We start from the raw sequence: 17,605 nt of genomic DNA on the forward strand, positions 1-17,605 counted from the left end.
AAATTAGATACTTTTGTAGAATCATACCTATCATCAATATCCTCCACCTGGCGCTAGCTAGGGATCTCTATGAAAGAATTGGATTTTTTTAGAGATCAGAGTTTTCATTTTTACAGTTACTGAACAATCATAGAAATCCTCAAATTAATTGGAACTGATACCTTGGTCATTCAATTTTAGCTCATGTCAGTATTAACGCTAACCTGTTGTTTCAAAATTGGAATCATGATTCACTCCATGTCAAAAGTTTTTCCTTGAATTACATTAGTTTTAATTTTTTTTATATATCATTTTCTTTACAATAGAGAAGTAATATGATAGCAATTGAAATAAAACATTTATCTCTATATAAAAATGATATTTTAGATCTGCACGAGATTTTGGTTGAGCTTGAAGCCACAGTTGAGTTTTATTACCCACCAGAGAATCAAAAAAATAAACAAAGATGGTGTTTCAAACCATTTCTAAAAATCCACCAAAAGAAAATCTTCTCAAACAGGTAAATTAAAGAGAGAAAAAAAAGAGAAGACAAGAAAAAGGCAGACATAAAGAGAGAACAATTTTCTAGAATATTTTTTATTTTCTATAGCACCCCAATTTTTATATTTTTTTTACTCAACACTTTGATAAATAAGTCATAAAGAATAAAAATTTTGGTAAAGAAAACAAAGAAAAGGTATTGAAACTTAAGGATAGAAAATATAATTTTAAAGAAAAACTCTACTCTCCCCTTTTTTCTGAATACCTTTTTAGAAAACTTATTTTTCATTTCAGATGACTTAAAACAAAAAAAAAACAAAAATACAATCTGCTAATTTTTTTTCTCTTTCTTTTAATTAAAAAAAAGCAAGTAACAATATGTAATAGTACAAAGTAAATAAGAAAAAGTATGTCTTTATTACATAAAAGATTTTCTAGTAAAATACAATTAGTTTTTTTTTTCTTTTCAACATATACTACAGACTACAGAAAAAGATGCATTCTGCACAAAAAAAAGAATGTAAAATTATATATTCATATTTAGTAACTTTGTAGATTTAATAAAACATAATTTTATTTGTAAATTTAAAACCATCTTTAGTAACTTTGTAGATTCTATGAAACATAATTTTTTTTTATTTTTAACAAGTTGTAATAATTATAAAGAACAATTAGACCAGAAGAAAAAGACATTTGAACAATTATAATAAGAAATTGCATAATCTTTTTATTTTTAGGATCAACCATGATGCTTCAATCAAGTGTTGCTGATCTCGCCTGAAGGGTGGAAGATTATGTGTGTTGATTCTTGGTTCTGCTGCTACTGCTGATGGTGTTGCTGCTGTAGTAGAGGTGGATGCACAGCATTGGCATGACCAACATAGCATCCCTGAATGGAGCTTTTTTCTGCCCACAACAACCAGATCTACCCTGGCACAGCTGATATCTGGATACAGCACTTATCTAAAAGTTATAAGGCTTGAATTGATAAGACTGTTTCCATGGTGGATAAATGCCCCAACTGTGACAGTTCTCGCACTACATCACAGGTATTCAACTATCAAGTAATCTAACCAACCAAACAGTTAGGGATCTATGGAGAAACCCTGTAAAAATTGTCAGATTCCTAAATCTGGCAACAGATGTTGATGATCTCACTTAGAAGAACCTGTGCTACAGAGAGAGAGATGCTTCTACCTGAAAAGCTGATCCCTCATCTAATATTGAGAACCAACAACCCAGTAAAACAGAAACAACATAATCATTGAGATAACAGGATCCCAGAACAAAACCCAAAGGGATTAGATTTATTCTTGATGATGCAGTCTGTATATGAATCATCGGACAAAATACAATACTCACATATCACCACAGAGTGTATCGTCATTATTAGTACCTTTCTGTTATGATTCTGTGGATCCATAAGAATAATTGTTGAGATAATTCTACAACCTAGAACCTGGAGATCTCTATTGTGCTTTGAAAAACAGTTTTCAGTTTCATACAGCAAAACAGATATAACCTTAAGATTTGAAAGGTCTTAAACTTAGTCTTGCAGACTGTGGACAATCTTAATAAAAACAATAGAGGTATGAGATTAGAGTCTTTTTTTTATTGTTTTTTTTTGGGGGAAAATAAGGACGTGTTATGCCGATTTCTCAAGGCATAAATAGTCAAACTGACAAAAAAGAATTGTAGAATAGCCACGCATAAAATAAAAGGGGGAGAACTAGCCTATACAGGTACATACTATATTTATGATGACAAGAAAAATAAGCGAGTAATAGAGTTACAATTGAGTGCTGTAAAAATACATAACAAGAATAAATTTTTCAGGTAGAAAACAACTACATACTGGACAATTGGATTTACACACACCATAGAAGAAATAAGAAGGATAGAAGCAAGAAAAAATATCACAGAAAAGAAAAATATTATAATTTTAAAGATATGATTAATTCTTACATTGCTAGTCATTTTAACTTTCATAATGTTAGTGAGTCTAAAATAACTCCATAAGAGAATGCAGAATAGAATATACGTACTTTTGGATGAGTCATCGCTATATATATATATATAAGTAGACAAACGTTTCAACCCCTTATGGAAAAACAACCCTTTATACAAAAGCACAGAAAACGATTATGCATCTCTACAGGTATAAAAAGAGAAGACCAGCTAGATATGATACCAGTCATTTCAGCTTGGTCCCTTGGTAAACAACTTAGCAATAAAGGTAAACTTTTACATTTTCATTTAACTAAGCTCCCTGTTTTATATTCAATATATTTTTTCTTTCTAAGTTCTTTATATACTTTTGGTAGTATCTTTAAAATAAATGTCTCTTAAATTTTGTTAACAAGTTTAGCTAGAATGATGGTTATTTATAATTGTAATATAAAATACTTGGTACCTCTTTGGTACTTGATACAAAGGACTCAGGCTTTTTTGTGGAATTAGAAATTAAAATAAAAAAAAACGTACTTAGTAAAAACTATTCTATTTAACTTTTGCCCTTTTTAGATACATATTTTCTACATTATTTTGTTTTTAGCTAAAGTCCCAATCTGGTCTAACCTCTAGAGATGCTTTGCACCTCTGAGTTAGTTTTTGTTAGGATGTAAAATAATAAAAGCCAAGTCTTACTTTATGTTAACTTCTAATTATTTTATTCTAATCTATGGAATATATTTTTACTTGTCTATTTTGTATTATCATGACTTATAAACTTGTTAAAATAAATTTGGAAAATTGTTCTTACAAAATTTAACTTTTATTATTAAGAGGAAGTATATTTGTCATTGCCATCATATACATTGGGAAAACAACCTGGGCTTTTAAATAAGATTTTAGGCTAAGATTCTTTTAATGTGGCAGATTAATAGGAACTAAACTTAACCTAATAAAGTCTTTGAATTAGGAAGGTACACCCTAACTCAGAGGCAATGCTTACTCTATCTTAATTTTGGGTTTCCTTAAAACTGAACCAACTTTTCCATCAAACTATATGGGTTACCTAAAATGTAGGATAGGCTTATATTTTTCTTGTAGAGAATATAGGAAAAGGCTTAACAGTATCAAGGGGGGTAGAATTAATCCACTTCTTGTCTCTCAAATGCCCTAAATAAATAAATATATGACTCTTCAATAAATGAGACACCTATCAACTTGAAAGCAAACTAAATAAGACCATATCTTATAGCTAAATAAGATAAAATCTTTTATCTAAATAACTAGAACTAATTATGAATAAAAATTTCTCTTTTGATGCAATAAATTTCCTAATGATATCTTATTATATTTAAGTAGTAAGCTTTTTTTGTTTGTAGCGTAGTATCTTGTTAACCACTGAACCGATATGGTTCACCTCCACAGTGAAGCTTCTTATATGTTTTGGGAAGGTTTTTTTATTAGTTCAATAAAATGACTCCACCCCCCCCCCCCCAAAAAAAAATATAAAAAAATCTACCCACTGCGAAAAAATGCCCTTAGAGGCACATTATAAATCCAAATGTTTAATATACCTTCTGGTCTCTCATCTAAAGGCCAAATCAATTCCAGCTGGTCCCAGTTAGCATAGTAGACTTCAGCTGACTCGGAAAATTTGTGGTTTTTCGCACTTGGATTGGCTGAACTACCAGAGCAAAGAGCTTTCCTGTAAAAAAAATCATATTCAAACCAAAATTTAACATTGTATGTAAATACAAACAAATAACCAAACAATTTGATCTTGAACACAATTAATTTTTCTCAATTTCAACGATAAATTAGATATAAATAAGTTTTAAAGACTCCTGTCCGAATGCATTTGACCAATTTATTTAGATTAATATCTAGTTTAGATAAAGTTAAAATTATTAAACTGGAAAAAATTACTCTTTATGTCATTTGATTATAAATCTACATATTAGCTTAGATAATTTCCACATTAAGCTTGAAGAGTAGCTACCCTACATAAAATAAACATCACCTTTTAGGCATACAGTTAGAAGAGTCATTCAAATCCAAATCATTCCCCACTTGTCTTAAAATAGAATCTTGATCTTGGCCCGGGTCAGAGAGATCCTCGTCGCTAGAGGTTGCGTTGTCGTGGTCTAAATAATAAATCCATGAATATTTATATGCCGCCAGATAACCATTAAGTATAATTACCTAATTTCAATATGAAATAATTAAATGGGTAAATCCAAATTAAATTTTAATCGTGCTTATAAACTACGCAGCTTTAAAAATAAAATGTAGAATTAAACCTAGCACCCCTGCTAAGTTTCTATATAAAAATTGGCAATTCTTTAATAATAAAAAAACATTAAAATGTGAGACAAACAAATCAATGACAACAAAATCATTTACTGCTAGAATGAATAATTTGAAATTATGCTTAGTTACAAATTAGATTCCAATTTTCCCATTTTTTTCAAACAATCACATTAAGATTGATACCCTCACCCTCCCCCCCAACCCCAGTACCCCTATGATATAAATTCAAGTTTCCCATATTAAATATTTTTTATTGATATACCTTCCCCCTTTTTACTATGTGTGAAGGAACTCCGTGTCGGGAAAATAAAATGTGAAATATATGCAATATAAATATCTACACTATCTACTACTAGTTGCTTCGCCCCTAGCCTCTCGGGGACAGTGTAAGAAAATCGGGAAAATAATCTAAAACTTCTCAAAGACATTTATAAAACTGCCCTGAAAAGTGTAATAAAATCAAATCAGCAGTTTCCAATATCTAAAGCTTAAGATGAAAAAGCCTCACTACTTTAAATAAAAAGGATAACCAAAGTAAACGAAATAAACCCATGTAAGTTTAAAAGAAAACTAAATTTTCAGACTCACTTTTTAATACTTTATATTGGCCATTTTCTTAGCCATTTCCAATCTTTTTGTGCGTGGTAATTTCGTGTAAAGCTCAAAACATCTAGAGCTCCATCTGCCAACAGCCATAATATCATTATCAGAATAGCCTAAAATACCCATGTGACTGGCAATTCCAGCTCTGAAGGAATGAGAAGAAATAACACCCTTCCTGTAAGGGATGTGTTTTCCTAGACATAATCTAAGAAATTTGTTCAAATCTTTTCCCGTCAGGGGGGACCCGTCTTGCTTTCGGAAAAAAGGAAGGTTACGGTTGCGGGGCGGGTTGGTTTCCAACCATTTCCTGAATCGATAACATTATGGAGTTTTGATCGATTCTTAAACCAATACATAGAAATATCCCAACAATATAAAAAAAACCACAGAAAATTCCTATAGAGAAATGTTCAGACATTCATACAAAAAAAAAAAAACTTAAACTTGAATAGATAGAAATTACTTGAATTTACATTAAACTAATATATAAAATAAACATATAGCCTACACAAATAATCCATAATGTTCGAACCTCAAAGCTCTTACTGGGCACAAAGGGCCCTTATTTTCGTATATATCCACAATTTGGTTGTTAACAGCTCTGCTTTCTTTTGGAGATTTAATGCGCATTTGAATCACCCAAACTGCTTCTTTATTGATTTTAATCTTCTTTAATACTAAATCTTTCCCCAAGAGTGTATTTATGGGATCAAAATAACTTTTATTTTTGGCTAAACTTTCGTGAACTCTCAAAGCTCCAAAGAAATTAATGGAGCAAACAGCCCAAATTAGCCGTTTTTCGCCAATATCAAGCTCTAGATTATTTATCTCTATTTTTAGCAGTTTGAGGATAGAAAAAGTCACTGGTAGCCTAGCTTCGGTTTTTTTAACAGTTAATGAATCAACATTCTTCTGGCCGTTTATAATGGACGAAACTATGTCCGGTCGCAGATTCTTTACTATATATCCGCTGGCCATGTGAATTTGTCGCAATGCAGCAACATACACATCTATGGTGGAACCTTTTACTTGTCTTACATGCATGAGCCAACCAATAAATTTTATAACGTCATTTTGATCCATGGGAAACTTAAATTGATTATTATAAAATCTGCTACAACTTTCAATATGGGTTTTTACAGTTGAGTAAGTTTTCCAAGTGTTAACGCTCAGGCTGTGATTTGCTGCATTAGCCAACATGTAGGCAATGCCTGGCTTTAATCCGGCAAAATTAAAAGATTCTTTAGTGTACAGTCCTCTTCCATTGTACTTGGCGCTACCCTTTATTGCCACAGGTTTATAAATTCTTCGCCCTGTAAATATTAACAATGAAATAGCATTATAAATAAATGAAGCATAGATTTAACTTGATGAATTCCTTAACGGTAAACCTATTGTCTTTTTAACTTCTATTGTGTGAGAAATAATATGTAGCTATAAAACAAATTCTTTAATAGCTTTCTTATAAAATCAAATAACATTAATTCAACATTGTCAAGTTCTGTGACATTTCCATAGAAATCAAATATTGAAATAACAAATAAATAATTTGTTAAAATTAGCCAATAAATCAAATATGAAATTAACTATTAAAAAAAAATTCTTGTTAGATTGTCATCACTGTTGTAGCTCTAAATAATCCACCAATATGAAAATATGGCAATTCCAATATTTTAGACATAACTTGTCCCAAATAAAAATACAAATAATTAGGTGCCTATATGCATCTGCCGAGTATTTACCACTTAACAAATCTTAGAAAAGAGCTTTAAAACTACCTCATTTCTCTTCTTACAAAAAAGAAATATTCTTTTTAGAAATAATGAGAAATATAAATTTCCGCAATTCTTATGTAAACAAAATGCAGCACTTAAATATGTTTTTACTAACACAAGGTTTTACCCCCCTATATTTCTTTCCTAGCGCAGCTACTCTATCTTTCCAAATAGTTTCATTAAAGAAATACCAAAGAGCAAAACAAACAAACAAACAATGGTAACAAACTCCATAAAAGCAACGCCTTGAAACATGAGAGCAAACGCCCATTAACACTTGTAGCGTCAGAACTGAATAATTGAGATATATGTGTATACAAGTCAACACTAAACTTGAAATAACAATTATATTGCTGTTAGGCTTTTTTTATTTGTACCTAACTACTCTAGGAATCACCCTGCAAAGTTATAACTGGAAAGGCAAATTTCAACATGATTAAACATGACCCTTTCCTAAATATATAAAAGCTTTTGTTTTTGAATAAACTTAAAATACTATACTTAATAGTTAGCAACTCGCATGTTTGAATAGAGGTGATTGGGATAGTCAAGCATAAATATTAGAAAATTGTTGTAACCTTATGACGGTAAACTAACTACTAGTAGAACCTTTAAAACTCTTACCTGAATTGTAATTAGTAGCCCCTTGAACTTCTGGCCATACTTCTGTAGCTATAGGATCGCTGACTTCACCACTTTTTAGCTTCTCCAGTCTTTTCTTGTAAGACTCCATCTGGCGGCATGCTTTGATGACAATTGACCCCTGTAACACTTTGTGAATTGCTCGTCTTAGCTCAAGTTGGTCAATCTGCCCCACGTCCTTTGTTGTGTCCCCTTTTATTAGCAATGTTACAAAAGCTAGGCCCCAAGGGAGTCTTGCCGCTGGTGAAATTGCCAGCTCTTTGCTAGTTAAGGCAAACCCAGGTACTAAACCCGCTACACAGGACAAGGTATTCAAGACTTCTAACGATTCCGGGACCAGCATAAGAGATAGCCTAGCAGAATGGTCGGTCGTTGGTGTGACATGCGCGCGTATACACATTTCTCTTCCTCCTTGCTCCACATAATCCTCCCAAGAAACTTTTTCCCCCTCTAGGTTGATGACCGGTTCTAGAGATGATAAGGGAATACATTGTGACACTAGGTTCTCGTCCAATCTGAACTGTGAAAGGTCCAGATCCTTTATAGTTAAAAAGGATTCTTCATCCAGCGCTGGGCAGAATCTGTGGGTAGATACAATGATATCTGACTGCCAAGAACCCAACATGGATAAATAGCAGCTGTTAATTTTCTTGTTATCAGAGCCCAGATGTGTGAAAAAGAAAAACGTTGGTGACGCATCCCATAACTTTTTTTCTTGAAGCGCCCTTGCCGCTACATTCCCTGTGCCTGGCACACACAAATTAATAATTTCTGCATTTGATAGCGGGGATACGGGTTTAAAGCTTGTCCCTTGGATTGGAGGCATCCTATAAATAATTTTCTATATCAAAAAATTTTTAGTTAATGACAAGAGAAAAGGAGATATCACTTATTTTCCTTATTAAATTGTCACCCCATCAAATTAAAGGGTGCACCTATTATTTTAAATTAATATTAAATATTTGATCAAATTTCCATAAATTTTAAACACAAACCAATTGCATCCAGATTATAAAGCAATTAATGGTTGAAATAGCAACAGCAAATATGAAAAAGGAAGTAAACAAGTAAGCTAAGTAAATAATACTCTCAACATTAAATAAAATATGAAAAAAAAACACTTAACAGCTTACCTATTTAGTTTTCACCAAAACATAAAATGATAAAATATTCTTTAACAGACGCGTCCAGCTAAAAGATTTCTCTACGACTGGGGTACAATTAGAATAATCATTATTCCCCCCCCCCCCCCCCCTACAATTCACCCTTGATGCACCCCAGCCCCTTGGATACATTTCCTTTCCCCCTTAACCTCCAATACTAAAATTGTACTGTCCAAAATAAAAATTTATTTAAATAATTTCTTACAATGGAAATGTATAACAATTAATCATTGTAAGGAGTGAGACAATATGTTCTTTTTTTTTAAATTCAAAAATATTCAATTTAATTCTTATTGTAGGTTAGCCCTTCTCAGCCGACATCCTTAAGATACTTAACCGCTTGAATATTATTCATAATATTGAGCAGCTTAAGTTTACAATAATTAGGGTCTATACGTCCGTACGTCAAAGTAGGCTCTTTTCGTTGATGTAGGCATATTAGAATTGCCCTCTCGATTTAAAAATACAAATGATGATTCATGTAACGATTAGGTACGATTTAAAATGCATAGCAACTCTATAATCGTTATCAGAAAGTCCGTTCGTCCATTTAAAACATGCTAACATTTTTGTATAATATTATAATCCAATTATTCTTAGGACAACAAGGTTTTAAGTCTTAAAATGTAAGTATATCCTCAAACATTATCCCGTATTTACGTTAATTTTGCAACAAGTTTACATAAACTTATATAATAATACTTTTAATTAATATTCTGCTTATTAATTGTTCATGTTTGTTTGTTCTACTGCTTGATTTTAGAGCTTCGCTTATGGATGTTGTCATCCTTGTTAAGTCATAATCATCCTAAATTTATATTTCAAATAATTTTTTTTTTCAGTTATGACATCTCTGTTCGTCCTGTATATTTTATTTTTAGAAGACTTATGCACAAATTTGGCATATTTTGAAGAAATGTTATTATTAGTAATTTTTATTATTGGCATTGTTATATATTACTCATCTCAAATGTTATTATATAATTAAACATTTTGGGATATAGTCTCTTTCCTGGCAACGCCTCTTAAGGGGCGTTTCATCGTATTTTCAAAGTAGTTTTTCTCCTAGTTAATGCAATTAAAGTTAACTTCCTAAAGTTAATTATAAACTTTTCCTGTACCTAAATAAATCTTCAATGTAAAGACGAAATCCTTTGCTACACACTAACAGAAATACATTCTGCTACTTTTAAAACGGATAGTATAGTCTCACAGATTTTTAGAAATACAATTAACACTGCTATATCAGAATTACCTTCTAAATGATTTTATAATGTTAGGTAGCATTTCATTAACCAAATCGTTGATAACCTACATAGATATACGAATATTGTTGTGTGTGATTAAAAAAAGGAAATAGAGATAAAGAAAACATTCTTATGAGTATTATTGCTAGCATTCAATATTTACCTTTCCTCATAATCAAAATGATAAGTAAATATTATGATAGAAAAGTGTCCCTTATTTTGAAGAAAGAAAATGAGGGGGGGGGGTTAGTGTTTATTCCTGCGCTTAACTCTGCGATGAATCTTAAAGGAAGCCTGCAAGAAATACCACGCTTTAACTGCTGAAAGACTGCCACAAGTAGACCAAATACCCCAAATTTGAAGCCTTCAGCTTCTATAACAAAAAAGTTCTAGGCATTTTAAAATGACATTTTATGTACAATGGAAATTTTGAAAGAATTGCAATGCTCATGTTGAAAACTTTAAAATTAAACTACGTGGCCTAGAAACAAAATTATAATCTTATTTTTGTCATAAATTTAGGTTTCCAGTAACTAATTATATTTTTACAATAAAAATACCCATTTTTATAGTCAAAATCATTAAAAAAAATTAAGTTTTACTTGCGTTGTACCGAATGTACTGTAGCCAATCAGAAGGCTGAATCAGCTTAACAACCAATCACAGCTAAGCTTGTATTAGTTTACCCCTTTGTTTCCGCTATGATTTTCGTTTAAAAATGCAATTTAAATCGAATTTTTTTCATAGATTTTGACTATGAAATGTGGTGTTTTTATTGTAAAAATGTAATCAGTTACAGACAATCTAAGTTTCTGACAAAGATAAGGTTATAATTTTATGTCTAGGCAACGTAATTTAATATTGTTTTTTCTTTTATGAGCATTGGAAATCTTTCAAAAATTCCATTGTACATAAAATGCTATTTTGAAATGCCTAGAACTTTTTTGTTATTGAAGCTGAAGGCTTATAATTTGGGGTATTGGGTCTTCTTGTGGCAGTCTTTTAGCAGTTAAAGCGTGTTATTTCTTGCAGGCGTCCTTTAATACTGCAGCGGCTAAACCTACATGGCTATAACCTAAACTAACCTAAAGTATAGTTAAGAACAAACCTACAATAACTACTGTTAAAAATAAAGTTGGTGTGGTAGGGGGAGGGATAATAAGAATATTTCTATTTGTGTAAAAATAAAATTTGTGAAATATGCCCATTACTTTACCCCTGACATTCTTATCTCTGTATAGTTGAACTTGTGTATTGCCTGGCTCAAAATATTATTGCAATCACTTATCTTTTTATTTCAGTTTCAGTGTTTCGAACTATTTGCTGAGTTACAAATTAAAATGTTTTTACAGTTAAGGTTTAATTTATAAAAGTGATAATGCACATAAGATGTTAAAATAATGTGAAAAATTTTAGAAAAATTAAAAATCAGTGAAAATTAGTAAATAAAACAGAAGATGCGGGTCTTGATCAAGAACATGGTAACTTACCATAGCCTTGCGTCAGCTGTTTTTCTGTACACTATTTTAAATGTCGTCGTTTCTGCTGACGAATCTGTTGGATCTCCTGTGTTAAGTATTGTTGGTTATGAACGCCAATCAGCAGTTGTTGGAGATGATCTTGATTATTATGTTATTCCAGAAGGTTCTGATATTAATGTTAGGTTAGTGACTTATTAATCTTCTTATTTCGTATTAAAGCAGAGTTATTATATAACATATTTCATTTAACTGACTGCCGCTGTTTTATCCTGCATTTTCTCAAGCCATCAAGTTTCTACATTTTAATCTTAATTTGATATGTATAATTTGTAACACTTCCCTAAAATTTACGAAGATAATTGCTTTTGGTACTTAATTGATAAAGTGATATCATTATACGTCACCTTAGTCTATAATTAAAAATTTATGTATGATTCATCATACGAATACAAGGATTGTCATTGGTTATACGCAATAGAAGCTTGAAATTATGAGTTAATTAATAAAAATATTTAAGCTGATAGCGACGAGAGATAGCCTTACAGACACACAGACACGAACACTTATAGTGTAGCTGTGCTGCTAATAGATATGTAATATATTATATTATATGTTGTTCAAATTTTAATGAATTATAATTTATTCACAATAGGATTCATTTCTTTTTAGTTAATAAATTAATTTTATAAAAATGAAAATTCTAATATTTTTTATTTGTTCTGTTCACAAGAACAACATCAAAAACTTTTGAGACCAATTTAGATCGAATTTTTTATGGCATGTTGGATATTGTCATCCTTGTTACATTGTTGATTAAATGATTTGCTACCTATGGATGTCTTGCAAGTCTAGGAAATGAAATGATTACAGATATACTACACTTAAGTTTCTTAATGGTTGAGACAATGGACGATGAATTTCAGGAATAGTCCCTTTCGTGACATCGCTCCTTAAGGGGCGATTTGTCGTAATTTTAAAATGGCTTTTTATAGGTTATTTTAGGTTAGGTTAGGTTATATTGGGTTAGGTGATTGCCCCACAGGGTTAGGTAATTGGCCCCGCAGGGTTAGAGCCCCCCACAGGGGCTAGAAATAGGAGAAAACCTACTGTAAACAATACGAAGAATTGTCCCTTAAGGTGCGAAGTCACGAAAGGGACTATACCCTAAATTTCTTCACATCCCCAATGATCATATAAAAAATGATCCTTTTTTATTGAAATTATTTTTAGAAGAGTTTGGATATAATTAGTCAAGAACCAACCAATCAAAATTTTCCAAAAGTACCAAAAGCTTTTTAAGGCAAAGAATTAGATAACGTGTTATGATTTTTTAGGTACCAGTGTGATTTTCAGTGCATTGTCCTCTGCATCCATGGCCTTTATTCATAAATCTTTTTTAGATGCTCTGGAAGTCAAGGAACAGTAGAACTAAGTTGGGAAGAACCAAGTCTTAATTCTGGAGAAACTAATGATAGAGATCTCAGGTCCATTATATTTTTATTAAGATTTCCCATCTTTTAAGGCATGATAGGATTTTTAAATTGTTATTAATTATCATTTGGGGATTCCTGTAACAGTTGTAAATTGGGAATAATTTATGAAGTTCATTAGCAGGTTGTTTAAATTTAGCATTTTGAAATAAATTTTATATACAATAAAATATATTTTTAAAATTGAAATTCTTAGGAATATCAGGAACTAATTAAGATAAGATTATACAGAGTTTAATCTTCTGTTATAAAATAATTGTAATTCGCTTTTAAACTATTATATTTGTTGGGCTTATGTAGCCTTTAAAATTTTTTTAAAGATTTTTGTATGGAGCCCCTGAAATTGTCCCCTCAGAAGACAACCCCCACCAACAAATGTTAACTGTTGCAAATCTAACCTATTGGGATACTGGAATTATTAGCTGCAAGTAAGTCTACTTATAGAAATACAGTTATGCCACTTTATCTGGGTAATTGATATTTCTAACCAGCATAAATACAGTTGAGGCATTTTTGTAAAATTTGTTTCTGAAAATTTTCTACAAACGTTTATTATTTTTTTATGCTTTATTGTAATAATAGAGGTTACGCCCCTAGAGGCCTAAGGAATACTTAAGAGACACTATACATTATGGGTACACTTCACTGAAAAGGGGAACCATGTCGGTCCATAGCGAGATCCTTAAGTATAAAAAGACACACAGCCAGCAGACATCCTGTTACTTTTATATAAGGATTATTATTATTTTTTTAGTTATGAAAACAACATATCAGCGAGTATCTATATATTTGTTGAAAGTGAGGTACATCTGCTCAGAAACTCGGGATACTTTCAAAGAGGAATCTAAACATGTGATTAGCTTATAGGTCATACATATCAAAAAAAAATTTTAAAAAAGGATCCAATAATCAAACAGCAATGCTCGCAAATTAACATTTAAACTATGGGAGTTAAATGAAATATTGAAGACCATGCGATACTAATTTTAGTAAACTACATAGTAACTATTTCGGTCTGCATGTCATTCAGTCCGCATGAAATATTGAAGACCATGCAATACTAATTTCATCATTCAGTCCGTAATGACAATGAGATAATTTTAAGCTTAATTTATGTACTTCTAAGCTCAAATGGATACAATTTCAGATAGAAATCTAAATTTATTCTCTTCTGCTCCATAATTTATGTCTTAAAATGAAAACCAGTTTTGTTAACCCTGACGGGCCGAAGGGGTTACCAAATTGGAAAAAAATTTAAGTTTTTTTTAACTCGTGGATTATTTTTTAATGATGCCTTCCTTGTTATCTGGTATAAATCTCCCCTTATTTTGCAAGAAAAATAGAGATTGTTTATATAAACCAGAGACAACCAGAGTTGATTAAAACAAGAACAACTTCATCAAGAATAACGCGGCAATAACAAGCTAAAATAAATTTGTATAATAATAATAAGAGCTTTATCTTATTTCCTATTATATAAAGTAGTAAGGTTTTTTGTCTAAAGCTTAATATCTCAATAACTACTGAACCGTTTGGGTTCTCTATTTCTGGTAACCTTCACATAGGTCCTGTAATGGTTTTAGGCTATTTTATTTTTAGATTTTAGATAGCAATTGAGTTAATTACATTTTTTTTATTAATATGATTCCTTTAGCAATGAGGACAGACATAGGGACAAAGTAAGACAAGATTAGATGCTTAATAATTATAAGAATCTTTACAATAAATTTCAAACATCTATCTTTGTAAACAAAGAAGAAAATCTAATATTATTGTCACATGTTTAAGTTATATGTTGTAGTGAACGTTTACAAGGACTATCCAACACAAATAGGTAAAAGTTTGTATTAGCGAAGCTACTCTATAATTTTGTTGTTCCATCACATTGAAGATTTGTACAACCTTATCGTGATTAATTGAAGAAAGCCCTAATTTGTTTAAGCCAGCGAATGAAGATCGTATTATAAAGCTTTAGGACCAATATAATTTACAGCCAAAAGTCCTTCTTTTTTCGTTCTTTAGCTGCGACTCCAAGGTCCCCTCCCCCCAAAAAATTAAAAGCTTGGACGTCCTTGCCCATATGATATAAATATTACCCCCAACCCCCCCCCCCCAAATAAATTTTAAATTTTGAATTTTTACCCCCCCCCCCCCCCAAATGAAAAACCTTGGACGCCCTGTGACTTTGATTATGATATTTCTCATTGTTTATATCTTCCCCCCCCTCCCCTCTCCTCCCATTCTCATAACAGCCTACCTGCCAAGAACCAATACTAAGCTTCTCAGAAAATATTGAAGCAATCGGTCCATCAAATAGCAAGAATTTAATAAAAAATTTATTCAAGTTTCTACCTGATTATTTTGAATTATCTTTATTTACTTATTTACTTTTTTGCGATACTGAGGGATATAACTATCATAGTTCAAATATTCTTTTTCTTCCTTGTACATTGTATGCTGGTCTTATAAAAGTGTATACATAAGCATATATTTACATTTTCATGAATTAACTTTTTTCTAAAAAGTTTATTTTTATATAAGCTAACCTTATTTTAACTTTTACATATACGTTTTGTGTATCGAGTTGGAAATACGATTGAAATTTTTTTTTTGGTAACATTAAAGGCTACTTTTCACTATTCAGCTACCCATATATTTAACCTGTCTATATATACAAATTATTAAAACCGAGGTCATTAGGGAACATAAGGCTAGACAAATAAGGCTTTTCTCAACTCTTCTTGTGCTTTATAGTTTATTTAGTCGTCGATATTTCAAATAATTGCTTGCCTTGATAACAGTGGACAAAGTAAAGCTTGTCGGCTAGTCAAACTCGATCCACTTTTGATTTTCGTTTATCATGGGAATGTTTTAAATATTAGGCTTATGCACGTAAAGTATCAATTCGATTAATAACCTAAATCGCTTTTGCAGGAGCGACTCTTTTGACTCCTGTTGTTTTAATATAACAATGTTTTCTAGCTCTCCTCAATTACCCAAACTTCCAAAGATTAAGTGAATAATAATAGATTAATCAGCGATACAAAAGCTATATCAATTAAAATAGTAGGTGTTGCACATTAATATATTGAAGTACTTTAAACAAAGCATTCTTATTTTTATTTTTTTTCTAAGGATGTCGACCCACTTCACCAAAAGTTCGTATGAAGTTTGAGAATGCTCATGAAACAGACATAACAAGCAATTTAGGTAGGTGCTAAAGTATAATATACATTGTGTTTTTTTTTATGAGAACTTTTTTGAAAGCAATTTTACACCACTTATATTTATCAGAATTTAATGATTAATGACTTATTTTCTTCGTTTTTTAATGCAATTAATAGAACACCAAAAAAATATTTCAGTTTTTTTTAACGTACAGTAAAATCTAAAATTCAAAATTAGGTGTCAACATCTAAAAATGGGTTTAGCGCATTTTTCTTATGCCCAAATCTACCCTTTGCAAGAAAAAAATTGAATTTTCTGTAGTCAACTTTGGGGGGCCAGTACTCCTCCCAGGTTGAGATATGACCTTCAAACTTTGATATGTTCTAGTACATGTCCCTAATAGTATCTGTATACATTTTTAGCTCTATATCTCAACTTTAATGTGTTTATCAGCCATTCTTGCAAAAGGTTGAATATTTGTGCATAAGAAAAATGCGCTAAAACCATTTTTAGATGTTGACACCTAAGTTTTGAATTTTAGATTTAACTGTACTTTTTAAATATAAACTGAAATATTTTTTGTTGTTCGATTAATTGCATTAAAAAACGAAGAAAATAAGCCATTAATCATTAAATTCTGATAACTATAAGTGGGGTAAAATTGCTTTCAAAAAAGTTCTCATAAAAAAAAACACTCTATATGTAGTATATTCCTTTCATTCACCGTTAATAGGAGAGGATAATAGATAAGATTATAGCTGAACACAAATATGCAAAATTCTTGGTGTTTAATTGTGAGGTGGGGTGTAATTATTGTTGTGTTTATTTTAAATTAATAAAAAAGGGGGGCCTGGGGGGTCCATTTACTCGCTATGAACTTTTGGGTAAAGCACCAAATAGTTTCATTTTTTAAAATATTTATCAAGACATTAAACAAAGATTAAATTAAGATTGTAAAACAGTAAATTACCTATTCTTGGCTACAATATTATTTACAAATTATACTTTCAATATATTATGATTTAAAGTTATCAAAGTTATTATGACAAATAATTTGTCTTATCTATAATTGTAAACTAATAAGCAAACATTTAAAAACATTGAAGGTTCAGAGTAAACAAAAATTTTAAAAGCAAAAATGTTTTACATTTAAGTTTGACGATTGGCAATAATATTCAAATTATGCATGTTTTCTGGATAGAAAATTTTGCATGATGATTCCTGTAACAATTAGGTTTTTAAGAGGTTTTAGTCGTTTAACACCACTCTCATTTATGCTGTCTTTTTTCACAGTTT

The 17,605-nt window shown here is 30.9% G+C and overlaps 2 protein-coding genes and 1 long non-coding RNA gene across 3 annotated transcripts in view; 2 read left to right on the plus strand and 1 right to left on the minus strand.

The window, feature by feature from the left end:
- The first annotated feature begins 376 nt into the window (after positions 1-376).
- LOC145329698 (uncharacterized) lies at positions 377-2,412 on the plus strand. The gene is made up of 2 exons (XR_013883056.1): positions 377-499; positions 1,218-2,412. It is a non-coding gene; the product is annotated as an uncharacterized LOC145329698 (long non-coding RNA).
- Positions 2,413-4,420: 2,008 nt separating this feature from the next.
- On the minus strand, positions 4,421-8,970 carry LOC145329696 (uncharacterized). Its single transcript, XM_080174058.1, has 3 exons — positions 8,894-8,970; positions 7,743-8,587; positions 4,421-4,574 (listed from the first exon to the last, which is right to left on the minus strand). Exons 2-3 carry the CDS (start codon positions 8,584-8,586, stop codon positions 4,447-4,449), a joined length of 972 nt encoding a protein of 323 aa, XP_080030184.1. The 5' UTR covers position 8,587; positions 8,894-8,970; the 3' UTR covers positions 4,421-4,446.
- A 2,510-nt stretch (positions 8,971-11,480) lies between these two features.
- LOC145329700 (vascular endothelial growth factor receptor 1-like) overlaps positions 11,481-17,605 on the plus strand; it is a 76,946-nt gene continuing 70,821 nt past the window's right edge. Inside the window, exons 1-6 of the mRNA XM_080174062.1 lie at positions 11,481-11,833; positions 13,052-13,135; positions 13,462-13,569; positions 13,896-13,979; positions 14,941-14,975; positions 16,277-16,351. Of these exons, the coding sequence (XP_080030188.1) occupies positions 11,628-11,833; positions 13,052-13,135; positions 13,462-13,569; positions 13,896-13,979; positions 14,941-14,975; positions 16,277-16,351 (592 nt within the window). The 5' untranslated portion in view covers positions 11,481-11,627. The remainder of the gene's footprint in view (positions 11,834-13,051; positions 13,136-13,461; positions 13,570-13,895; positions 13,980-14,940; positions 14,976-16,276; positions 16,352-17,605) is intronic.

The sequence above is a fragment of the Acartia tonsa genome, chromosome 10 (genome assembly GCF_053477335.1).
Source record: "Acartia tonsa isolate MP-2025a chromosome 10, ASM5347733v1, whole genome shotgun sequence".
NCBI classification, from domain to species: domain Eukaryota; kingdom Metazoa; phylum Arthropoda; class Copepoda; order Calanoida; family Acartiidae; genus Acartia; species Acartia tonsa.

Excerpts from the sequence above, each read along its gene's own strand:
- LOC145329696 (XM_080174058.1), bottom strand. The coding sequence starts at position 8,586 with ATGCCTCCAATCCAAGGGACAAGCTTTAAACCCGTATCCCCGCTATCA. Across the intron at positions 4,575-7,742 it reads GGCTACTAATTACAATTCAG|ACCACGACAACGCAACCTCT; the intron begins GTAAGAGTTTTA and ends TTTATTATTTAG.